At 44.1% G+C, this 26,374-nt stretch overlaps 1 protein-coding gene across 4 annotated transcripts in view; it reads left to right on the top strand.

The window, feature by feature from the left end:
* The window catches only part of CCDC88A (coiled-coil domain containing 88A), a 346,834-nt gene that overhangs the window by 69,435 nt on the left and 251,025 nt on the right, over positions 1-26,374 (top strand). For all 4 annotated transcript variants that reach the window (XM_065400915.1, XM_065400912.1, XM_065400913.1 and 1 more), the window contains exons 3-5: positions 1,291-1,399; positions 16,895-16,964; positions 25,554-25,612. In XM_065400915.1, coding sequence (XP_065256987.1) covers positions 1,291-1,399; positions 16,895-16,964; positions 25,554-25,612 — 238 coding nt within the window. The remainder of the gene's footprint in view (positions 1-1,290; positions 1,400-16,894; positions 16,965-25,553; positions 25,613-26,374) is intronic.

Below are 26,374 nucleotides of genomic sequence, written 5' to 3'. Positions count from 1 at the left end.
CAGATAATTGTAATAAACCATAAATCATTGGTTTTGACGTGCGTTTGTCCAGTAATTCTTCCTCTGGGTGGCCCATGAAGAGATTGGGATGTTGGGGAGCAATCCTAGTACCCCTGGCTGTTCTCATGGTTTGGACAAAGTGTTTGTTTTGTTGCTGAATGTAATATTGTTAGAGGTGAGGATGAAATGGATGAGTTTGGCAATGTCTTTGGGGTGGATATCTGAGTGTTGTCCATTATCTTGTTGATATTTAAGGCAGGCAACGATGATGTCATTGTGAGGGATATTGGTGTACAGAGAGGTGACGTACAAGGTGGCAAGCTTTGTGTTCTGAGGGAGGTTGTTAATATTGTGGAGTTTCTGGAGGAAGTCGGTTGTATTCTGGAGGAAGCTGGCCCTTTGTGTGGTGAGTGGTTTGAGGATGGTTTCTATGGGGCCTGATATTCCTTCAGTAAGAGTGCATTGGCCAGATATGATGGGTCTGCCTGGGTTCCCTTGTTTGTGTATCTTGGGAAACATCTGTAGAGAGTCACACACTTTGTTACTTTTGTAGGCTGAGTTCATTGCACATGCTAGGGGCTCCTTGCGTCCCTTCATTTCCATCCCACAACATGTAATTTATTAAATTCTTTCTTTTCTTTCTATCTGGGAGATAAGTCATTCAGGATGTCAACGTTTTAAACTCTATTCGGACAATGGGCAAAACTGAGAGGGGAAGGGGGTGTTAAGGTATTAATGGCTGTTATCAATGGTTCTTTGATTTGTAGATAATCACAGGCCTAATTAAAGCTAATGGGTGTGTAACCAGATGCCGGGGTCTCTATATCTCCTATTTTCCCCCTTCCAGTTCTCACCAAAAAATAAAGATAAATAAGTCTAAAAGCATTTGTGTGCTTCAGAATACACTGCTAATATTTTCCAGTTGGAATATTTTATCAGCTTAGATAACACAAGATCCTTAGTTTTTGTAAATTGACTTCAGTGGAGCTATGACAATTTATATCAGCTGAGGATCTGTTCTTATCTTTAGCAGCAGAGTACTGTAAATTGATATACAGTAGAACCCTGTTTATTTGAGCCTCCATTATCCGGCACTCTGTATTAACCGGACCGTGGCTTGGGGTGTCAACCCCAGTATTCACAGTAATTAGTAATTGTACTGGATGTTTCAGATGATTGGATTTGTCAGTCATTTTCTATTTCTACTTGTTTAGAGAAAGATCTAAAAAATATGAATCTTTCAGTGTAATACTTGTTGGTAATAAATTTTATTTTTCTTTTTTCTTGCAGCAACCCTAAATCCACCAGTCAGAGAGTAAATAAGAAAGTCAACAATGATGCCTCACTTAGGATTCAAAATTTGTCTATTTTGGTGAGACAAATAAAATCTTATTATCAGGTAATTTTTTTTTCTTGCTGCCTTTTATGTAGATTTTTGAACAAGTTCTTACTAAATTTTCAGAGATGAGTCCAACAAAAGCAAGATGAGCAATTAAAACCACAACTGTATGAGTTTATTTTTTTCAATTTATCTTTTGGTCAACATTTACCACTGTTCAGTGTACACCTGGTTCTGGTGATTATATTCCAAAGTAGGAAGGGGATCTGAAAACAACTAACATTTGAATTATTGATCTGTCCATATAGCTATTCACTGTTCTGAGTTGCTCTCATATTAAATCATTTAATGTCAATCAGCAGCCTCTGAATCCACATACCTTTTGTGCAAATAAGGGATAGGTATATCACATATGAAATCAAAGTCTGCCAATTGCCCCCTGGTTTATAACGACTTTCATTAAATTTTTATTACTGTTGTAGGAGCTACTTAAATTTTTTGTTTTATTTTTGTTTGTTTTTATCATCTGGTTGAGTTTCCCTAACAGGAAATACTTGATAAACCCAGTGATGAGCTAATTCCTACAGCTATATCTTAGCTATTTTATTTTATTTTAATGTGATAGAAGACATAGTATTGTGTGGGCAGACTGTGTGCCCCCACATAGTCCTGATGAAGTCATTGCGGTTCTTTAGGATATGGGAGTCTGACTATAATCTATACAATGCACAATACAGGATTGGGGATTTAGTGAGGCACTATTTTACTGTTCATTGATTTTAATAATAACATTTTGTTCCTGTATCAGAGGGGTAGCCGTGTTAGTCTGGATCTGTAAAAAGCAACAGAGGGTCCTGTGGCACCTTTAAGACTAACAGATGTATTGGAGCATAAGCTTTCGTGGGTGAATGCCCACTGGCAATACATCTGTTAGTCTTAAAGGTGCCACAGGACCCTCTGTTGCATTTTGTTCCTGGATCATTTGTATCATCTTGGGCTACCATGTTAAATAATCTGTCAATCGAATGTTGATATCAATTGAATGTTAAGCTGTGTCATGTATGATTATTGTAAGTATGTGCCTGCCTGATGATGCTGACATGTCTGGCAACTGTAAAATGATCATTATAGTGAAGGTAAAGTTCTTCGAGTCCTCGCACTTGTCCATTACATTGTAGGTGTGTGCATATCTCATGCGTGAACATTGGAGAGTTTTCCTTACCGTTATCTGTAGGGAAGCCGCCGCTCCTTCAATTCCTTCTTACCCTCTGTGGTCAGTAGTTGGAGCCTCTGGGTTCACAGTTTGTTCCTTGAGAGCTAAGTTGTGGGTACTTATCTTACCTTTCCTAATAGTTTGCTGGCTGAGATAACCATGGTATTCCAAGCTCTGTTGGTTTCCCACCAGGTAGCCTCTGCTTCTGCCAATAATCAAGAACCACCATGCATGTGCTGCATCCGAATCTTCAAGGGCTCCACCTCAGAGTGTGGTTCATCAGTGGTTAGATGTAGAAGAGGTGCATTACTCAGTGGTAGTTCAGGATGTTCTTCTTAATAGCAGGAAGCCTACTATAAGGGCTACTTACCTGAGTAAATGGAATGTTTGTCTTTCTGGGCAGCTTCCTGGAAACTGTCAACTTTGCACACATTTGGCCTCAACTGTATTCATTAATCCTATCATAACCAGATTCTTTAAGATTATATAGATTATTCCCTCTTGTTTGTGACCCGGAGCCGACTTGGGACTTAAATTTAGTATTGTCTGCCTTATGAGTCCCCCATTCAAGCCCTTAGCATCTTGTTCATTTCTGCATCTCTCAGCCATCACCTCAGCCAGCAGAGTGGGAGAACTGCAGACACTTGTCACGGATCTGCAGTACTGTTTTTTATAAGGACAAAGTCCAGCACAGACCTCATATGAAGTTTCTGTGTAAGGTGTAAGGTATCAGGGGGTAGCCGTGTTAGTCTGTATCTACAAAAACAAGGAGGAGTCTGGTGGCACCTTAAAGACTAACATTTATTTGGGCATAAGCTTTCGTGGGTAAAAACCTCACTTCTTCGGATGTTTTTGTGTAAGGTGGTTTCCCATTTCCATCTTAATCAACCTATATTCTTATTTGTTTTTTCCCAAAAGTTCTGTGCTCAAAAGACTGAACAAAAGCTGCACATCCTAGATGTGCATTGAGTTTTGGCTTTTGGCCTGGACAGAACAAAATCTTTCAGGATCTCTACCTAGTTATTAGTTTCCTACATGGAACACACGAAGGGTCACCTGATTTTGACTCACTTGCAAAATGGATTACCGGTTGCATCTTTATCTTATGCTGCAATGGGCAGGAAACTACCTGAAAAGTTGACGGCACCCTCTAATTGACAGCTCATGTAGCCTCGGTAACATCTGTAGCGCACATCACTATTGTATGTTTGTAGAGTAGCGACGTAGTCTTCTGTCCACGTTTACTATGTTCTCACCACTGTGTCAAAAGATAAAGAGACGATGCAAAGGTAGAGAAACCTGTCTTGCAGTCCCTCTTCCGCTCAGTCTCTGACCCCCACCACCTTTGAGAACAACTTGGAAGTCACCTACTAGTGTAATGGACTACAAACACTTGAAGAAAAAACAGGTGTGACACATTTACCTCAAAATAGCACCCTGTAATCCCCATATTCATCATTCATATTCAGTTGTGATATTTCTTACAAACTTGCCATGTAAGATATGAAAGTTTCCTACAATGTAGGAAGGAACAAAGCAGCTCTGCCAAGGAACCTTCAGCAGAGGATTGCCGAGTACCTCCAGGAAAGTTTCCTAGAGATCTCTCTGGAGGATTCCCGTGAGATCTTGGCATGCATTAACCCCCTGTTCTGCCGTACTAATTAGGTGCACAGGGAAATGTCTGGCACACAGAAACAGAGCCACCCCTGTACATTTCTATACCCTGAACCTACCTCCGCACTACACAAACCACAGCCACTTACCAGGCGTCTCCTCTCCCGCTTCTTGCTCGCCGGAGAGCAACTGCTGATACTGGCTAGACGCCTCAGGAGTCATGAACAGTTCCCGCCGAGCGACCCCGCTGGGGGCTCCACATAGTCATCTAACTGCACCTCTTCATCAATGACTTCGTCCTCCGGGTTAGGTCCTCTTTCCACCACCTCCAGGTGTGCTGAAGTATCCACGGGGCTCTTGGTGGTGGAGCTGCGGTCACAGCCAAGGATAGTGTCCAGTTCCGTATAGAACCAGCAGGTCTTGGGTGAAGCACCAGAGCGACGGTTTGGCTCCCTTGCCTTATGGTATGCCTGCCTCAGCTCCTTTATCTTCACTCTTCACTGCATTGTGTCCCAGTCATACCCCTTTTTGCACAAGCCTTAAGAAATTTGCCTGTAGGTATCAAAATTCCTACGGCTGAAGCGCAGCTGGGACTGCATAGCCTCCTCTCCCCAAATACTTAGCAGATCCACAGTGATCCAAGCGGGAGAGAGTTTGCTTCATGGAGCCGCCACAGTCACCTGGAGAGATGTGATGAAACTTCTCCATGCCGAGCAAACAGGAATGGAATTTCAAAAATTCCTGGGGCTTTAAAGGGGCAGGGACGGATGGTAGTTTACCTGTCTGCAGGGCAGTGGAGTTCAAACTGCTGACCAGAGCGGTCAGGATGGGCATTGTGGGACACCACCTGGAAGCCAATTAAAGCAGAAAAATCAAGTGTGGTGTCTACACTGGCGCGTTGTCGACAAAACTTTTGCGCAAAAAGCCTTATGTCTTTTGTCGGGGTGGTTTCATTTTGTCACCACAACAGGGCATTTTTGCCACCAAAAGTCGCATCATAGTTTGTATGCATCCACTGTTTTGTCGACAAAAGCTGCCTTTTGTCGACAAAACTCTGTAGTGTAGACAAGGCCCTAGGCACGTGGACTAAGGATATAAAATAGGGGACAGTGGCACCATGCTTTGGAACTTTCTCCTCCCCCACCTATGGAAGCAACAAGAATGCTGGAAAGACAGAAGACTTCATCTGAGGAGACTTGTCCCAGGCTTGAGAGAGGCCTGTGTATTATGAACTGTAACATCCAGTGGGGTGGGAAAACTGCTTGATCTAAATACTGCCTAGTGTAATAAAGTTTAAGATTTAGATAGTGCGTTTATCTTTTATTTTCTTTGGTAACTATTTCTGATCTTTTATGCCTACCACTTGTAATCACTTAAAATCTAACTTTGTTTCTGTGTGTTTTGCCTTCCCACATCCACACACGATATGCTCAGCAAAACCCCTTGTCCACTCAGTCCAGACTCCTTGGTGGTTTTCACAACCGCTTTAGTCTTAAGTGGGGTTGGGTTGGGGAGCTTCGGGTTAACTCATCCTGAAAGTTATATTAATTGAAGGGTACGTTCACATGCATTCTCAAAAAGGTTTGTGATTCAAGCAGTCACCAGTATCTCTGAGCATAACAACAGTAAAACTTTCCATTTGGTTTCGGTGGCCACAATTTCACCAAGACTGCACAATTCAAGTTGATTTCGTATTTCTGGTTTTCCTATTAAAGAACTACTTGCATTTATTACAAGATAATAGGGGTTGTACCTAGTCAGTTTTTTAATTGGCATGAAGTGGTACTGATAACTGTATATGGCACTTTTCACTTCGAGTTAGCACAGTGCTGTGGAAGTAACTTGGGTACTATCTTTTGTATGAAAAGTAAACTTAGGTCTTTCCCACTTGTTGTTGCAGATTCTCTGGCACTTTTTACAAGAACAAGGTTAATCATGATATCCTGGCCAAATTCCAGTTTGGGAAATTATCTCTGTATCCATATCTGGATCTCTGTATACATGAGTTACCATTTCCAACTGAAACTGTTTGGAATTCTTGCTTCCTATCGTAAATTGTTTAGTGTTACTATGGTGTTTCACTCCAGCATTCAGGGCCTTGGTTCTATGTGTCAGACATTCTTTTCCAGTGCATTCAGCATGGACAACAATGCTGACAAAAGTTCTGGACCTGGTCCCAGGCAGGGACATGTTCATGCTGTCACACCCACCTGCATGGTAGGGGAGCATCAGAGTCAGATGACTCTTCTCACTAGGGAAAGTGAGGGAAGTAGGAATTCCCAGACAAAGACATACTAAAACAAACACAAACACACACACACACACACACACACACACACACACACACGAGAGAGAGAGAGTGCAAATAGAAAACCACTGTTCAGTGTAGCTAGATAATCTAGAAATATTATAGTTATTTCAAGAAAAAAGGTATGCTTGGTATCAACACTATCTGAAACTGTTTTACATCATAAAGAACTGTCAACATTAATTGAACCTGTTGAGAATTTGTTTTTGTTCAGTTGGAAGAATAACTAGCCTTACAAACATGAAATTGTTGATAATTAGAATATTTGCATATTCATTTGAGACTGTTTTTAGGGTGTGATGTCATAACATAGAAAGTTCACTCATCTAATTCTGCTTAGCACCTTTGCCACTGAAAAAGAGAAAAAAACAACTGTGTAACATCTGTTAAATAATTTTAGATGGTTTTATCAGCTCAAGACCAAACTGCATTGTTGCAATCATTAAAAAGTAATGATTTGGTCTTAATTTTAAAAACCTTATTTACTTTACATACAACAATAGTTTAGTAATATATTATAGACTTATAGAAAGAGACCTTCTAAAAATGTTAAAATGTATTACTGGCATGCGAAACCTTAAATCAGAGTGAATAAATGAAGACTCGGCACACCACGTCTGAAAGATTGCCGACCCCTGGGCTCTTTCTGACGCCGGAGCAGTTGTACCTCGCCCAGCAGTCTGACACCGGCGAGCCTGATGCAGGGGAAGGAACTTCTGGTAAATATGCAGTTTGCTTTGATATTTCAGGGACAAATCTGTTCATTTACTGTTCTTTAATTGGGTTAGCAATAACCATTAAAGGTAGAGTTGCTCTCTGCTTCTTATTCTCCTGTACAGACAGGCAGAGAGGGCCCTGTGGAACAGTTTTTTTTTTTTATGTGCATTGGGATGTCCCGTGAATCCTCAGTAGAGATGGTGAGGAAACTTCCCTGGAGCTAGTCTGCAATCCTCTGCTGAAAGTTTCTTGGGAGGGCTCCCTTATTTCTTCCACCATGGTAGGACACTTTCCCACATCAGTCAGTAATTATTTCAGCGGGCACCATTGCTGCTCACAGCCTAGCAGCATATGTACCCACTCTGCAGCCAGACACATGCAGGAGCTCTTCCCTTTCAGCCTCCATTACCCACTGGAGTGAGATATCAGCTAAAATCATCACCACCTGTGGAAAATGGTGCCAGTATTCAGTGGAGTTGCCCTAACCGCATATACTTGTGCCCGTGTGCTTTCCCTCCCTCCCTTTATTATCCCAAATCACCCCCGTGTCCCCAGGCCATACTCACTGAGGCTGGGACGGCTGCTATGCTCTATGAGACCCAGGGGAAGTGAAAATGTAGTGCTTGTAACTTGCATCGATCAAGGGGACGCCAGCGGAGCAGCTCAGCCAGATGAGGAGGAGAAGAGAGAGGATGCGAGACAACATATTCCAAGAGATCCTGCAATCCTCTGGTGCTGTGGATACCGACCAGAGGGCTTGAAGGAGTACCCTTTCAGACAGAATGGAAAGGGGGAGTGTGGAGAGGAGAAACACGCAGCAAAAGGACAGAGACGTGCAGCAGGACATGATACCATTTCTCAAGCACCGGATGGACATGCTGGAGACTCTTATATACCTTCGGGTCCAAGTCACCTGTGTTTGCTTCCCGTTGCAGCCTATCAAGAACTGCATTCCGGGACCTCCCTCCCCTTCCCCCCCACATTCCACATATGTTCCCAGGCCGCTGCAGTACCCCTACCACTCCACCCTGAGGGAGAGTACATACAATCACAGCCGCGCATACACTGACCTCTGAGAAACATGGTTAGTGTATGTGGTTTTGAAATGAGAATGACTGTTCTTTCCCTTCAAAGGTTATTTTCCCTGTATTTATAAAGTTTTACTCATTTAAAATTATGTTTGTTTGCATATGTTTGGAATAAAAATCTGTTTATGAAAACTTAATTAATATTTATTAGTTCACAACATATGAGGGCTGGGACCAACAGCATTCAAAGATAATAGCAATAGGTTCATTTGAAGTGTCATATTACCAAACACAGAGCACTCATTACAAGATTCATACTGGGGTGCTAAAAAAACAATGCCAAGCAGCGCACACGACAACAGACATTACTGTAGTTCATTACTGAAATGGTCTTTCAAAGCCTCCCTGAGCCGTATAGCTTCCTGTTGAACTCTTCTTATAGTCTTGGTATCTGGCTGCTCAAAATCAGCAGCCAGCTGTTTCACGTCCGTGCTCCACCCTTGCAGAAACTTCTCCCCCTTTGCTTCACAGATATTATGAAGCACACAGCAGGCAGCTATAACCATGGGGATTTTTTTCAACTAAAGTCTAATCACGTGAGTAGACAGCGCCAGTGCCCTTTCAAATGGCCAAAAGCACATTCAGCAGTCATTCTGCACCTGCTGAGCCTGTAGTTGAAGTGCTCTTGGTGCTGTTGAGGTGGCCAGGGTATGGGTCCATGAGCTAGAGGAGTAAGGGGCAGGCTAGATCTCCCAGAATCACTATTGGCATTTCAACATCCCTAATGGTAATCTGGCAGTCTGGAAAGAAAGTCCCTACTTGCATCTTTCTGAAGATGCCTGTGTTTTTTAAGATGCATGCGTCATCCACCTTGATGTCAGTAAAATGTCTCTGGTTATCCACCAGCACTTGCAATACCATAGAAAAGTAGCCTTTTCTGTTGATTTACTCGGTGGCAAGGTAGTCTGGGACCAAAATAGGAATATGCATGCCATCTATTGACCCACCCCAGTTTGGGAGCCCCATTGATGCAAAACTATTCAGACTGTCCTGCAAATTGCCAAGAGTCACAGTCTTATGTGGCCCTGCACACTTGCATCACAGCAATCCCCATGGTGGATTTCGCAACTCTGATTCCCAACTGATCAGTAGCAATTCAATCTGGCATGGCCAGCTTCCATACAGCAATCACGACTCGCTTTTCCACCGTGAGTACAGCTTCCATTTTAGTGTCGCTGTGCTGGAGGGCTGGGGCAAGCGCCACATGCAGTTCCATGTATGTGGCTATGCGCATCCGAAAATTATGCAGCAACTACTCATCATCACAAACCTGCATAACGATGTGATCCCACCGCTCAGTGCTTGTTTCTCGGGCCCACCATCTGCTCTGTGAATGACAACAACAACCTGGAATTGTTTCTCTCTATGTCCGTCATCAAGGCAGCCTTGCAGCTCCTCTGGTATCTCTGAAAATACTGAAGGACCAGGTGTGTTGTGTTTGTAATGGTTAGCACAATACTGAAGAGCAGTGCAGGATCCATGCTTCTTACAGAGCTGGCGGAAGCGTGGGTTTTCAGGGCTTTGGAAAAGAGGAGTGAAACATTATGGGATGCAGATAATATTCTAGGATGGAGAAAACTGCATGTTGGGACATTGAAACCATGTTTCTAGACACCCCTGCGTGACTTGTTTGCCTCCGTGAGGCTTTGTAATTCCTTCCCAAACACCCCGCACCCAGGGTGGTGAGTTGCACAGTGGGATAACTACCTACGGTGCTCTACTTTCTACATCTATACAAGCACTGCCACTGAGAATGCGCACCACCGACACAAGGAGCGTAGTGTGGACATGCAAAAGCGATGTAATTATTGTGGTGGCTGTACATTGATGTAACTTAGGTCGACTTAATTTTGTAGTGTAGACATGCCCACAGAGTGTCACAGCTAAATGCAAGATGGAACAGATTGTTTAGCATAAGTAGTTACATATTTCAAGGGACCATTCAAGGTGAAGTGGCCCATTAACACCCCTCCATTTGGGTGAATGGTGTGTGTGTGTTAATGGACCTCTGCACCTTGAATGGTCCCTTGAAATAGGTGTTAGCTACTTGTGCTTGGGATTAGTTGGGTTTGGCTTTTTTTGAGGGGTGGGAGTGAAGGTGGCAGATGTTGTGAATATTATTTTAGCTATAGTGGAAAAACGTTGAGACAGGAAGGTGGAGAAGGCACTAGATTAATTTAATATCTGGAAGTCTGTTCTTAGCCAAATCCCCTCAATTGAGAATGCTTTGTCTCCAGCTCTCACATGCTTTGTTCTGGATTTTGTGATCTTCATTGTTCCAGAGGAACATATCTTTCTTGGCAGTTCATGTAGATATGAAGTTTTCAGAAACACCTCATTCCGATTTTCAAAAGTGCCTCAGGGCTTATCTACATGTTCAGCGCTGCAGTGGCTCAGCTGCACCAGTGCAGCTGTAGTGCTTTAGTAAAGACGCTACTATTCGGATGGGAGAGCTTCTCCTGTCAGTGTAGTTAATCCACCTCTGGGAGAGGTGGTAGCTATGTCAACTGTGGGTTAGGTTGGTATAACGGTACCAACTTGCTTACTTTGTTAATAAAGTAAGCAACATAGTTATGCCGATGTAAGTTTGTAGTGTAGACCTGACCTTAGACACTTAGGAGGAGCCTGTGTCTCACTGAAAGTCAGTCATATTTATGCACCTAAATACCTAAGTCTCTTTTGAAAATGGGACTTAAGCTTCTTAGTCATTAGGCATTTTTGAAAATATTACCCATTTTTCCAATGTAGCTGGGACTTGATCTGTTAAGCGCCTTGAAGATTTAAATTAGCAGCAGAACTGTATAGGGATCCATTGAAGGAATTGGAGAACAGACATGATGAATTTAGCCTAAACTGTGGAAGAAGGGGGCAGCTGTATTTTGCATTAGCTGGTGCCTTTGCATTATTTGCACATTCAGCTTTAAATACAGTGAAATACAGTAATTAAGTCTAGAGGTGAAAAATGCCTGTACCACTGTGACCAGGTCCTAATCCATGTGTCAGGGGTGGAGTTTCCTAGCAAGAAAATGAAAAAGACACTTTGTTATTGATTCTGTGTGACCATCCAAGTTCAGTGATAAGTCACACAGGACCCTTAGGCTTTGCATCACTTTGATTAGTGGGAGCAGGTTGATTTCACTGGAAAAATGGAAGAGGATAGTGTCCTAACTAGTTTCCCTCTGTCAGGGCCGGCTCTGGCTTTTTTGCCGCCCCAGGCAAAAAAGCCTCCGGCTGCCCCCCCCCCCCCGCGGGGGGGGGGGGGCGGAGCCGGGGGGGGCGGCGAGCCCCGGCGGGGGCTCCGCTCTCCCCCCGGCGGCCGGGGGGAGGGCGCCGGAGGGGAGGGCGGCCGGAGCCTTGGGACGAGGGCAGCGAGCCCCGGCGGGGGCTCGGCTCCCCCCCCGCGGCCAGAGCGCCGGGGGCAGGGCGGCGAGCCCCGGCGGGGGCTCGGCTCTCCCCCCCCCTGCGGCCAGAGCGCCGGGGGCAGGGCGGCGAGAGGGTGGCGAGCCCCGGCTGGGGCTCGGCTCTCCCCCCGGCGGCCAGAGCGCAGGGCGGCGAGCCCCGGGAGGGGCTCGCCGCTCTCCCCCCGGCAGCCGGGGGAGGGCGTGGGGGGAGGGCGGCCAGAGCGCCGGGGGGAGGGCGGCGAGCCCGGCTGTGGCCCCGCTCTCCCCGGCGGCCCGAGCGCTGCGCCGCCCCCCTCCAGGTGCCGCCCCAAGCACCAGCTTGGTTGCCTGGTGCCTGGAGCCGGCCCTGCCCTCTGTCCAGCTATCATCACTTTGGTCTTGCCTGAGTTGAGTTTGAGCCAGCTCTTTTTCATCCAGGAGCTAGCTTGTAGAAAATGTTAGCTTTGTTGTATCAGTGGGAAATGAAATATAGTTGTCATCAGCATATAGTTGACGACAAAGCCAATATGCCTCATTATCTGTCCAAGTGTTCTCATGTTAAAGAGAACAGAGAAGAGTATGGATCCCCAAGGGACTCAACAGGTGACAGGTTTTGAGGAACAGGAGCAGTTACCCATTACCATTCTGGAGAGTAATGATTGGAGTCATTGTAGTGCTGATCCAGCTTCTCAAGTTTTGTCATGTAGGCTAGTCCCAGAACTAGTAGCCCCTTGTTCCTCTTTTAAAAAAAAAAAAAGAAAAGAAAAGAAAAAGAAAATCCAGCAACCTGCTCAAGCTGCTCTGTGCAACCAACATTGCTCAGCTTACAAGTAAAAGGGTGATTTTAAAAAAAATAGACAATATATCAAATTGAACCGAGCTTCTGAAAATCAATGTTTTTTCTGCCTTTTACATCACCATTAATAAAGATCCTGAAATTAGAATTTAACTGACAATTTTATTGATCGAGGCACAATAGAAGCCAGCTTTCTTCCATAGCTGTATTGACCGTGCAGTGTTAACAGTAGTACAGTTTTGTTAATAAAGTAAGCAGGTATGGCCCAAGACACAACACAAGCAGATAGGTTGTGTGAGAGAACACATTTTTATGTATGCATATCTCTGGCCAAAACAACACCTTAAGTAAGGCCACAGCAAAACTGGATAATAAAATGCTAAATCTGTCCTTGAGACAGAAGATGGTGCATAACTTAGGTTACATTTAATGAGTTTCAAGCTTTAGGTGGTGATGACTACTTACTATTCTTGAAAGAAAAGATTATCATGTATTTTTCTTTCTTTTTTTAAATTCATATAGTATCTGCAGTCTAATAAAAACATTTAATTGGATACCTTGTTTTTGTGCAAGCATGTGTAATTTTGTGGTGAAATATTTTAAATTCCATTCTTACCATTAATTCTGCGATGTGTCTTATAACTTTTATACTCCATAATTTTATAGTCCAAACCAGTAGACATCTTCTTCCAGAGAATGAAAATTATCCCATATAACATTTCTTTCCAAATTGTCTTAGTTTTGTCTGTCAGTAGCTGAGCAGTTCCATAGATACACAATCTTTTCTGTGGAATTATATGGAAGTATATTCTCTATATTTAAAATAATATTAGTGCTAGTAATTCATCTCTCATGACTTCAGCAAGTAGGAAATAAAATTAGTGTGTATGTACAATAAAGGAAAATAATTTAATCAGGAAATTGATTTTAATGTCAAGGTTCAAAGGGATTTTAAACACAGTTTAAAAAAGTTAACAGTTCTGTAAAATATCTTTCTGGGGTTATTTTGGTTGATTTTAATTTCTATTTTTTTAAAGCCAGGAGCTGTTTTCTAATATAGTGTCTTTTCTATACCAATAGTATAGTCAGCGTTTTTATTTGGCCTTTTCTGCTCAAAGTTACCAGGGGCGTGTGTGTGTGTTGGATGGGGAGGGTTAAGAGGATATATATATTTGACAACAGGTAGTGTTTCCTCCTATTGTTGATGTTCTTGTTACCACTTCAGAGTATTTGTAGCAAAGAAGTAGCAACAGAGTCAACCTCTGATCAAGCTTTGATTGCAGTTCAAAGTTGAGGTGATTAGGCCCCCATGATTCATTGAACACTACTCAGTAGGACTTGGAATGGCATTCATATCGTCAGATTTTAGAGGGGCAGAAATAGACAGCTTTAGCAGCAGCTTAGTAGTAGTATAACAAAAGTTTTGGCCAAAAAAATCAAAGGATCTTTAAGGAGTCACATTACCCTTGTCCTACAACTGTACAGAGAGTTGATGTATAGTAGTTACTTATAGTTGTATTACAGCCACTTTGTAGTACTCTATGCAACAGATTTGCAGACTAGTTAAAACCTGTTTAGTTGACTATATAATCAAGAAAGAAAAGTCATGCAAATGGTTGGCAACGTTTCCAAAAATGGTAGTTAATTTATCACTTCAGGCTGCTCTAATTCATGCTAAGGGGTCTAGCCAAGCATGACAGACAGTGCAGTATTGTAAGAGTGTAAAGGTGAGCATTACATCACCTTTACATTCGTCTGCACTAATATAAACTGAGTGCTCCTCAGCTGTGGCCAAAAGATCCAGCCCTGTATTTTTAAAATGCTTTCTGATTGACTAATTTAAGATGTTAGCAATATAAAAAAGAAATGTTTTTTAAAATATATAATTTTTAGCCTGGTAGTTTCTCTTCAACAGGTAATAGTTGTAACACGTATCATTATCTTTGTCATCTTTTGTCCTTGTTTCATTTAATTAAATCTTCTGCGTTTCCTTTAATTTTTTAGCCTTTTTTAATGGGAAAAGAGCAAAATTGTTGAATTTAGTCTTTTTGTCAGGATCGCAGATATACAGAAATCATGATTATTTATCAGAAATTTTTGATATTTAACTAGGCCAAAACTACCACCTAAAAATTTTCTGTAACATTTACTGGGCCATGTAGTTCAGGGTCTTTAAAAGCTTAAACAGCTGTTACTATCAATAAAACTCTGCATCAAGTGGTTGGTCCTTTACTGAGGGAACTTGCTTTTTCTGCTGTCTACTGTATACTCACTTAAGGCATATGCAACACAGGTCTAATTAGTTTTACTCTAATCTTAATCAGTTGAGCTATAAATTTGCTCATCCCTATACCGTGTGTTGAAAGCTGTGTTACCCATAAGTGTTTAGCTATAGCTAAGAATACTTGCAAGAAATCCCACTTTCAGGTGTAAAACTCTCCTATAGTACTTAACTGTAAAACAAGGCCCATCCTCAGAAACATCATTTTTAGATTTGCTGCATCAAGTGAATTAGCATTTCTGATTTTGATTCTTAAATTTGCTCTCTTACATGCAGTTAATCACTAGAGCAGAGGTTCTCAAACTGTGGTCTGTGAACTCCATTCGAGAAAATGAAGGGCCACCCACCTAATTAGTGGAGCCGCGCAGGCGTGGCTCCACTAATTAGATGCCTGGACCCTGGAGAAGACGCACATGTAAAGTGAGGTGGTGGCCTTGGGGGGAATAAGGGGTAGGTGGGAGGGGGCAGTGGGGTCAGAAGAGGGGGTGGAGGGAATTTGGGATGTGCAGGGCTGCGGCAGCCAGAGAAAGAGGCGATTGTCCCCAGCTCCAGGGCTGCAGCTGCCGGGGAGAGACGGCCCTCCTTCCCAGCCTCAGCTCTGTGGCTGCTGTGGCGGGGAAGAGACCCCCCTCCTTCCCAGCCCCAGCTCAGGGGCTGCTGCAGTGGGGGAGAGAGGGGAGACCCCCCGTCCTTCCCAGCCACAGCTCGGGGGCTGCCGCGGCGGGGAAGAGAGGGCACATTCATCGCATTAGAAAGGTAAGACTACAGATATTAAAATATGTGTTGTGTGCTTTTATTTGTAGAACAAAAACCATTAATTATTAAGGTTTTTTTTATATAGCACTTTTATCCAAAGTGCTTTATAATAGTTAGCTCATGGTACAAACAACATTTGGAAAGATCGTTAAGTGATCCGCCAAGACCCTCAACAATTTTCAAGTGGTCTGCAAAAAAAAAAAAGTTTGAGAACCACTGCACTAGAGTGTACTTGCATATTGTGTGTACGTTGTATTATATTTTGTGTTGGGTATTGGTATTGTACATATTGCTGAATCTGTGCCATAATGAGAAATACAAAAATGTTACTTCAAAGCTTCACATGGGGTGGCGTCTGCTGTGGTATGAACATCTGGGCTCTGAAAGGAAACCACTCTGACTCAAAAGAATTAGGTTCTGTTTAGACTGGGGATTTGCCTTGATTACAGCTTTCAGTGCATCCGACGAAGTGGGCATTCACCCACAAAAGCTTATGCTCCAATACATCTGTTAGTCTTAAAGGTGCCACAGGACTCTGTTGCTTTTTACAGATCCAGACTAACACGGCTACCCCTCTGATACTAGTGACCAACTGTCACTGTAGTTCTGCCATAGCACTCCCTAGTGTAGACGGTCTTACCCCTGCTTGAAACCAGGCTAAAATCTCCTGGTGCAAATAGTGATTTCACCTCTCTGCACTCAGAATCATACTAGCGCAGCTACACAGATGGCTGGTCGTTAATAGTGTTAATTGTCACAAATCCACATTCAGGTAAGCCTCCAAAAGTATGTACTTGGAAATAAAGGAAAGTGGATCTTTCATGGTAGTTTGCTTCACTTACAGTTTTAAGCATTTTAAGAATACCTGTGTATTTTGTTTTAGATTCACTTAATACCTACATAACTCTTGGTTAAAACATATAAGCGAAAGAACAGCTAGTAGAAAGTGGAATGACCAATATTTGTAATTTTCATTTTCTTACAGTATAAATAAATAAAGTATAAAGTAAATAAATACATTTATTAATAGGACTGTAAACATCAGCTAATTTTAAAAGGCATTTTTTTTTCTGCATTCTTCCTTTGATTCAGGATCTGTATGCTGGCTCTGTGCCACTAGGGGATTTCACTATACTGGGATGATCCTTCAGTGCCCAGTTATACCAGTTCTGCAGCCACCAGAAAGAGAACAAAGCTTTTGTAGAATTGATGCAAAGCTTTAAGGCTTTTACAAAGCCCAAACAGTTAAATCTAGAATACGTGTGAATGAGTTTGAATTAAGATATATATTATTTTGAAGCTACTCCTATTTCACTGACTTCAGTTTGTGTGATTAGCATTTGATATTTGATTTGGTTCAATACACATGAATTAAAAATATTAATTTTATCAATTTTCACAGGAGACTTTGCAGCAGTTGATCATGATGTCTTTGCCAAATGTCTTAATAATTGGCAAAAATCCTTTTTCTGGTAAGTGTTTTTTTTTTTTTTTTTTAATATAATTTAATTTTTTAAAATGTGTAGTTAGCTCATTGAAAATGTAGCTCAGGTAGGAATGAGCCACACCAGAGGGCTTGATGAAAATTTTAGCAAACGCTTGACTACAGAATGATGAATTTCATTGCTTCTGCTCAGATCTGAAGGTCAACCATGAACAAACACAAAATTTTAAACAACTAAAACCTCGAGATAGACATGCTACCATTGGGATTTATATTGAAGTATAACTGTCTTTTTAATCTTTTCCATGCCATGCTTCAGTGCATGGAAGGAGGAATCATTTCTCTTGGGCAAGAGGAACCATCTCAAACAAAACTACCTATCTGTTATCTCCCTTGTCAAATTCATTGTTTATAACCTTGACATTATCCTTGACCCTGAACTTTCCTTTCTCCTCCCATATCTGTAAATCTGTCTCTATAGCCATGTCTGTAACATTTCCCATTTTCCTGGGTACTGTGCCTCCACTTAATCTTGACTGTTGCTGCTATCTTCTCCTAGGCCTCTCAGGGTAGTCCACATAGCCCATGGAAGCAAGTCTCTCAGCTATGGCTGACAGACTTGAGGTAGAGAGGCTCGCACTAACATTCTGAAAATAGCTGTGTAGATAGTGCTTTGAAGTTGCAGCTCAGGCTCTAAAGCCAAGGGGTGGGGCAGGTTTCAGAACCTGAGCTCCAGCTACAACTTCAAACTGTTGTCTACGCAGCTATTTTTAGAGCACTGATGCAAGCATGCTAGCACACATCTGTCGACCCAGCTGGGAGTCTCACTTCTGCGAGCTGTGTCCACATACAGCCAGGGTCTCAGCTCCCTAAGTTCTAATATATGTAGAATACTTCTGCCTCCTTTCTCATGTGTAGTAAGAAGTCTGAACATGTTCCTGCCATTCTCAAACGCCACAGACTGTACAGTTATTGCATGTGATCGTTCAAAACATTCCATGGATTTGCTTTGACCTGCTTCAGAGACCTCATCTCTTTGTATTAGTTTTTTCTTTTGTTTCCAGTGATCATTTAACACCTGCTTCTGACTTGTTTGACTGAATCCTTCATTTTTTTTTAATGTTAGTAAAATCAGATGTGAGAGGCCAGGTACTGTCATGTATCAAAAACTGGCTAAGAGAGAGAAAACAAAGATAGGAGTAAATGGTTAATATTTGTAATAGGAAAAGGCTAACAGTATGGTATCACAAGGTTAAATACCAGGTCCATTGTACTTTAATATATTTATTATCTGGAAAAGGGATGAGCAGTGAGGTAGCAAAATTTGAAAATGACAATAAATTATTTAGGTTACTCAAGATGGGAGAAAACTGAGAGGAACTTCAGACACACCTAATTAGGCTAAGTGTATGGACAACCTGATGGGAGATGAAATTCAGTGTTCACAAATACCATGTGAAATGTACATTAAAGTGAGTAATTTGAGCTACTCATATACCTTACGTGGTCCTAATTTAACTATCAACTCAGGTAAAAGGCTTGGCCATCACTGGGAAAATTCCATGAAGAGCTCTGCTCTATGTGCAGCAGTGATAAAAAAAAAAGAAGACGCAAAAACAATGGTAGGATACATAAGAAAAAGGCTGGAAAATAATTTGGAAAGTATTACAATGCCATAATATAAATCAGTGGTATGCCCTCACTTGGAGGCCTATGTTCAGTTCTCAAAAATTATATAGCAGAAATAGAGGTGGTTCAGAGACAGGCAGTGAGAATAAGAGGCATGGAAAAATTCTCATGGACAGTGACTGAAAAGATTGAGATTGTTTACCTCAGTGAGGAAAGGAATAAGATGAGCATTATAAAAATATATAAAATAATGGATGATATAGAAGAGGTAAAGCAGGATCTTCTGTTCACCCTATTTCATAATGAAAGAACAAGGGGACATTCAATGAAATTTGAAAGTGACAAAATCAGAATTGATCAACAGAAATATTTTTTCACCTAATGCACTGCCTGTGTTACGTAACTTATTGCCATCATCACTGATGCTAGGAACTTATCAGATGTCAAAAAAGAACTGGGTGCTTATTTGGATTCAAAGATTAAACAAGAGTTTTGGAAAGAGTATTAACCCTCATGCTTCAGGCCATACCAGTCCCTAACTTTTGGGTTTTAAGAGGAAACTTTCCCTGGGGGACACGTTCTCCAATAACAGTGTATTGAATGGTTTTATACACCTTTCTTTGAAGCATCTGGTACAGACTGCTATTGGAAGATAGGATATTAGACTAGATGGACCACTGGCATGATCCAGCATGGCAATATTGTGTTCCTCTGTTACTTCCTTATTATAATGGCATATTTCTAATGGTAGAACACTAAAATCCTGTCTTGAGTTGGGTCCATTGAAAATTATGTGCACTCAATGAGGTATTTTAGGGAAAAACTAAAATCTCTCCCTGCAAGATGTGCATGAGGGAATAATAGCCAGCATTCATATTAAACATATTGTAAAACAACATGTTTGCACATGACAGCCTAGCATTTCAAAATACAAAAGTATTTTGAATTTGACCCATGAAAATGTTGTCTTAATATAGAAGGGGAAAATGTAATAGAATGAGATTGCTGTATGATTATTTGCAGATTGACTGTCCTCCTGGCAGGATTAGTTAAATAGAAAAACCGTGGGACAGTATCAGTTCACTCCACAGGAATTGCATTGACTTATTTTGACCTTTTGAACATGCAATAAATATCAAACTTAGGTACCTAAATAAGTGGTCTGATTTTCAGAGGTGTGGGTCTGAAAACTCACAGTTTCAATTTACTGTAGTGTGAAATATGCTTGAGTAGCACACTTCAAAATGAGATCACTTATTTAAGTGTGTAAATAGAGACTTAAGGTGTCTAGATTTAGACACCCAAATTTGAAAACTTTGGCTAGAATGCTTACAAGTAGTAACTGTAAATGTAAATAGGATGGGAGAGCATATGTTGCCCTTGTCTGGACAATTTGAGGATTGAGGACAGCAGCCAGGAATAGATCCAAGTGTCCGTCTGTGTCACCAGTGTAGGTAGTTTTCCCTTTAGTGGAAAAGTGCACATTTTCTTCTTCCCCTTCTGAACACAGCAGGGAGGTATCTTTCACCCTTTCACCTCACTCCACTCTTATGGGCCTTACTAGTCTGACAGGGACTCCAGGAGTTGCATTTATGTATGCTGGCTCCCCCTGGTTCCATGGATGCCTTAGGCTTCAATCTCTGGCAAATGAACCTCTCCTACTCCTCCCTGAGCAGTGCCCTGCACTGTCTCACTTTGCACCAACAGCACAGCCAGTACTGATGGCCCCGCTTCTGCTGGACCCGTCCTCAGAGTGTGAGAGGGTTTCTGAGCCAGACCCCTCATTCTCACCTGCTCACCTATAGCCTGGATCCTTGGCAACAGCCCCCCTATCTGACCACATATGGACCTTCTGCTATCCCCGGGGGCCACTGAGGCCCAGCAACGCATATGCTTGAGCCTATTGGCCTGCTTCAGCCGCTAACAGGACTGCGGGATGCTGCAACTGCCACCACACTGCACCCTCTTCCATTTATGAAGAACTGCAGGAGGTTCCCATTCCACTGGCACTGACGGTCGCCATTGGGGCCTCATCGTCCTCAGATGATGCACTTATTTCTCCTTCCCTCTACCCTCCAGACAACCATAGCCAATACCATGACCTGCTTTGGTGAGTGGTTGTGGCTCTCAGCCTCCTGGTGGAGGTCCAGGACGCGCAAACCCAGTTCTGGGATGTTCTGCAACTGCTGGGACCCTCCCGGACTGTCCTCCCTATCCACAAGGCCATCCTCCAACTGGCCCAAGTGGTCTGGCACACCCCAGCTTCCAGTGCCGCTACTTCATCTGATTTAAGGGTACAGACTTCCTGTTTACCCCATCCACCACCCAATTCACTTGTGATCCATGCAGCGACTGAATGCTCCCGCCAGCAACACCTCAAGGCCACCCCCACCCCAGGGGCGCCGGAATGGGGGGGGCAAAGCCGGTAGCTGGAGCCCAGGCAGCTGTGGGGAGCTGTGGACCCTCCATCTGCCCAGAGTGGGGGGGCCCAAGAGCAGCCCCCAGATCGTGTCCCCTCCCTCGGGACCCCCCACCCAGGGCAGGTGGTGGGTCTGTGGCTCCCCACTGCTGCCTGGGCTGCTCTAACCATAGCCCGGCTTCAAAGCCTCGCTCTCCAGCCGGAGCTGGGTCGGCATAAGAGACGCACTGGCAGCTGTGGGGAGCCCTGGACCCTTCACCTGTCCTGGGTGGGGAATGGGTCAGGGGCTGCTCTCGGATCCCCCTATCCCTGGCAAGTGGAGGAGCCCGAACTCTCCGGTCCTGCTCCGGCTTCTGGCTTGGCCGGGAGCAGGCTTTCAGGGGAATGAGGAGGGGCAGGGTGGCGAAGAAATTGGACCTTCTGGGGTGCAAAGTTTATTCCTCTGTGGGCCTCCAGTTCTGCATTGCCACTTACTAGGCCTTTTGGCAAAATACAATTTCCTTTCCTACCTGAAGCTGGTGGAGTTTCAGGCTTTCCTCCTGGCGGAGAAACAGCAAGATTTCCAGATGCTGCTGGACGAGGGTGAGCTGGTTGCCAAGGTGGCTTTCTAAGCTGCAGTCGACGCCGCTGACACTGCGTCCCACACTCTAGTGACTGGTGTCATGCTCCGCCAGGATTCCTAGCTCCAATTCTCTAGCTTCCCCTACGTAGGTCCAGACCACTCTTGAGGACCTTCCCTTTGACAACCAAAAACTCCTTAGCGACAAGACAGACAAATTCTTCCACTCTTTCAAGGATTCCCATGCCACTTTGCGGTCGCTTGGTATTTACCCCGGCCACGACCCACAGGCAACAAAGACATTGTTTCCGTGCCACCTACTAGCCCTACTTTCAATGTCCCCGGGAGCCATCTCACCATGGTCCGCACATCCAACGACCCTGCTATTTCGCCTCTGCCACTTCTGCTCCCTCGGCTCCCTCACACCGTCTGTCCAAACAGCTGTTTTGACTCTTCCCTTGAGACCTGCGAACCTCCTCCTACCTCTCCCACAGTGACCCAGATTGTCTTTGTGGGCCATCTTGCCCGGCTCGCCCACAATTGGGGCAAGATTACCACCTATTGATGGGTGATGGACATCATCCACCGGGGTACTTGATAGAGTTCTTCTGGTTTTCCCTCGTCGTCCACCCCTTGGTGGCCATGGGAATCCTTCCCACCACAACCTCCTCCGAGATGAAGCGGACACCCTCCTCCAGAAGGGCACCATAGAATTAGTTCCTCGCCATTACTGTGGCTGTGGGTTCTATTCCCCCTATTTCCTTGTGCTGAAGAAGGGGGGTGGCTGTCGTCCACTTCTGGACCTCCGATTGCTGAACACGGTCACGCTTCCTCTCATTCGCCCATCCCTCTCTCCTCGAGCCTGGTTCATGGCTCTCGATATGAAGGATGCCTATTTCCATGTTGACATCCACCCAGCTCATCGGAAGTTCCTCTGTTTCACAGTGGGACATTCTCATTACCAGTTTCGGGTCCTTCCCTTTGGTATTACCACTGCTCCCTGGGTTTTTGAAAAGATCTTTGCTGTCATCGCAGCCCACATGCGTTGTCTTGGCCACTCCGTGTTTCCTGGACGATTGGCTCCTTGTTGTGCCGTCGTGCACCCATCTCCTCTCCACTATCCAGACCCTCCGTGCTCTCTTTGCCGGCCTGGGCATCTGTATCAGCAAGGTCAAGTCAGTTCTCGTCCCCACCCGTATGCTCATGTTTATCAGGGCATGTCTGTATTTTCTTGCGGGCCGAGCCTTCCTCCCGACAGACCGTTTTGCTACCCTCACCTTTTTCATAGCGCAGCTACGCTCAAACAGCATATGCGTATCTGCCAGTGCCTTTCCCTCCTGGGCCACATGGTGGCCTGCATCTCCATAACACCTGCATGTGTGCTGCCTACAACTGTGGCTCCAGTCGATCTGCAGGCTGCAGTTGGACCACTTGGGCAAGCTGGTCTTGCTTTCCACCCCCGTTCCTCCATCCTGGCTTCCCTCACATGGTGGACCAACCCATCCAAAGTCTTGGCCAGCACTCTGTTCGCTCCTCCCACTGCCCACACCACACTTACCATGGATGCCTCCCTCGCTGGGTGAGACATCATTTGGAGGGCCATATGGCACAGGGCCACTGGATTCTGCAAGAGGTGTGGATGTACATCAACATGCTGGAATTGTGGGCTGCCCGCCTTTCCTGTTGGGTGTTCCTGCCCCTCATCAGATCCCGGTACATTCAGCTGCTGTCCGACAACATGACAGCAGTTGTGTATATCAATAAGCAGGGAAGTGCCTGGTCCTCCTCCCTCTGTGCAGAGGCCATACTCCTCTAGAACTGGTGCCTCAGGCATGGGTTCACCCTCCACGCCATGCATCTCCTAGGCACCAGCAACTCCCTGGTGGACACACTCAGCAGGTTCTTCTGTGCGAATCACTTGTGGAAGCTCCATGACCTCATACTTCGCTCAGTCTCTTGCCAGTGGGGCATGCCGCACTGGGACATCTTTGTGACTGCTGCAAACCACAAACTTCCCCTCTTCTGCTCCAGAGGAACCCTTGGGCTGGGCTCACAGGGTGATGCCCTTCTCCTGCCCTGAACCACCAAACTAGGCTATGCCTTCCCGCCCATTCTCCTGCTCCCGCAAGGTGTGGCAGGACCGCATGATGGTCATTCTGATAGCCCCCTCCTGGCCTCGCCAGTATTGTTTCACTGATCTCCTCCACCTTTCTGCTCGCACCCCGATCTGCCTTCCCCTCCTCCTAGATCTCTTCACACAGGTGTAAGGTTGCCTGTGGCACTCCAACCCAAAGCTGCTCCTTCTTATGGCTTGGTATTTGGATGGGGTTCGTGTGTAGGCAGAGCATGTTCCATACCCATGCACAACATCCTCACACACAGCAGACAGCAGTCTACCAGAGCCTGCTACCAAGCAAAATGGCGACATTTCACCGCCTGGGTGCACCGCCACCACTACCCTCTGGACTACATCTCCATTCCCATCCTCCTCCTCCTGGAGTACCTTCTCCACCTTAAGATGTTGGGCCTTGCCCCCTCCGCCGTCTGTGTCCACCTGGTGGTGCTGAGTGCCTCCCTCCTCCCCCGTGGACAGCTCCTTGGTCTTCACTCACCCGACCACCACCATCTTCCTGCATGGCATACTCAATACCTTCCCATCGGTGTGGAATTCTACCCACTCTTTGGACCTGAATCTCATCCTCTCTGCCCTCACTAAGCTGCCCTTTGAACCTCTCGCAACTTGCTCTCTCGCCCACCTCTCTATGAAGGTGATCTTCTTAGTGGCCATCACCTTGGCAAGATAGGTTAGCAAGCCGGAGGCCATGATGGCCGACCCACCCTTTACTGTCTTCCACAAAGACAAAGTCTCCCTGTGCCTGCACCCCAAATTTCTCCGCAAGGTGGCCTCTCTGTTCTACCTCAACCAGTGCATCCACTTTCCGATCTTCTACCCCAAACCACACATCTCCCCGAGAGTGAAAACGCTGCATTCTCTCAATGTCCGTCAGGCACTGGCCTTTTATCTCCAGCGGACCCACATCTTACGTGTCCACCCAGGCTCTTCCTCACCATCACAGAACACTGCTGGGGCCATGCCCTCTCCTCCCAATACCCTCTCTCACGTTCCTCCACCTCCGGGAGTCAATGGCCCACTCCACACGGGCGCGTTCTGCCACGTCTGCCTTCCTCGTGGACATGCCATGGCAGGACATTTGTAAAGCGGACACGTGGGCCTCTGTCCACGCTTTTACCACTCGCTATGCCATCACTGCAGCAGCGGTGGTGGATGCAGCAGTCGGCTGTGCCATCCTACAGACTAACTTCTTGTGAGTCCTTCCACCCATCTCCATGCTGAACACTGTTCGCTACTCACCCATGTCTGGAATCCATATAGGGACCATCATTCGAAGAAGAGGAGGTTACTTATTGTAATTGAAGGTTCTTCAAGATGTGTGGTCTGTCCCTATTTGGATTCCAATACCCGCCTTCCATCCCCTCTTCTGCGGGCTCCATTGCATGCTGGTAAGAGGGACCTGTAATGGTGTTGACCCGCACAGCCTCTTAAAGCCTCGGACACACCACGTGGCCGATGCATGTGCGGATCAACGGACACTACTACAAACAGCTATGGCGCGTGGTACGCGTTCGCAGACATGTCTGGAATCCAAATAGGGACCACAGATCTCAAAGGACCTCACATCTCAAAGGACCTCCAGTTACAGTAAGTAACCTCCTCTTATTTTTTAAACTACTTGTGAGTAATAAAGTGTGTGTGTGTGCTGAAAGTTACTTTTTTAAAAGACAAAGGAACAAGGAGCTGAAAGCTTTGACATACATTCCCTCATCATATTTGTTATTATTCTGAACTAAGCCAAAATGTTCAATTGTATAAAAATAATGGTGATAAATAAAATGTGCAATTCAGTAAAAGAGCTTTTCATAAAGAAAGATCAGATTTGAAATCATATCTGAACAGTTACTTGCACCCACAATAATTTATTTTATTTTAGAGCCAGGAACTGAAGAAATTAAAAAACTACTTTTACTCTTACTTGGCTGCGCAGTTCAGGTAAGTTTTTAAATATGTTTCTTTATATGCTATTTTATTATATTACACATTTTTAATGGTTGTTTCCTGATCCAAACATATCCTCTCCCCTCAATTTGTTTTTTAATACAGCATTAACTCAAATCAGGAAATTCCAACAGTTTTAAGGTTGCTTTAACAATATTAAGGTGGTGACATTGCAAATTCTGTATATTTTATGGTATAAATAAATAACAAAGTATCTTTGTCTTAATGTATTATGGTTTACATTTAGTAAGACAAATTGGAATGCTTAATATGACACACAAACAGCATGAATGAGTTAATATTGTTGGAGCAACCTTAATTTTTAGCATTTCTTGTTGTTTTATTAATTTGTTTTATTTAGTTTTCTTGGTGTTCTAAAGTAAAAAGTGCATTATATTTCCCCTTTTCATAAAATCGGTTTAAGAGGGTGGTTCAAACTACCAAAGAATAATTTTACTTTAGAAGAAAAAGCGTTATAAAGTATTCTTTTAAAAGAAAATATTTGCATCTAGGCTGCCTATTTGTGTGCTTGATTTTAGTTCCGTTCAAACTAAATAACTGAACTCCCTTATGCATGCCCTATAATCAACATTTTAATGCAAATCATAGAAAGTGTGTATCTTTAACAATCTTAGTGCCAAATTATGAACCCTTTAATCCTATTGATAAATATTTACTTACACAAGTAATCCCATTAGAACATAAGAACGACCATACTGGGTCAGACCAAAGGTCCATCTGCTTCAGAGGGAATGA

This window comes from Emys orbicularis, chromosome 3 (assembly GCF_028017835.1).
Source record: "Emys orbicularis isolate rEmyOrb1 chromosome 3, rEmyOrb1.hap1, whole genome shotgun sequence".
Taxonomy (NCBI): domain Eukaryota; kingdom Metazoa; phylum Chordata; order Testudines; family Emydidae; genus Emys; species Emys orbicularis.
The sequence above is the reverse complement of the archived record's forward strand: the minus strand, read 5'-3'. Positions and strand labels throughout refer to the sequence as shown.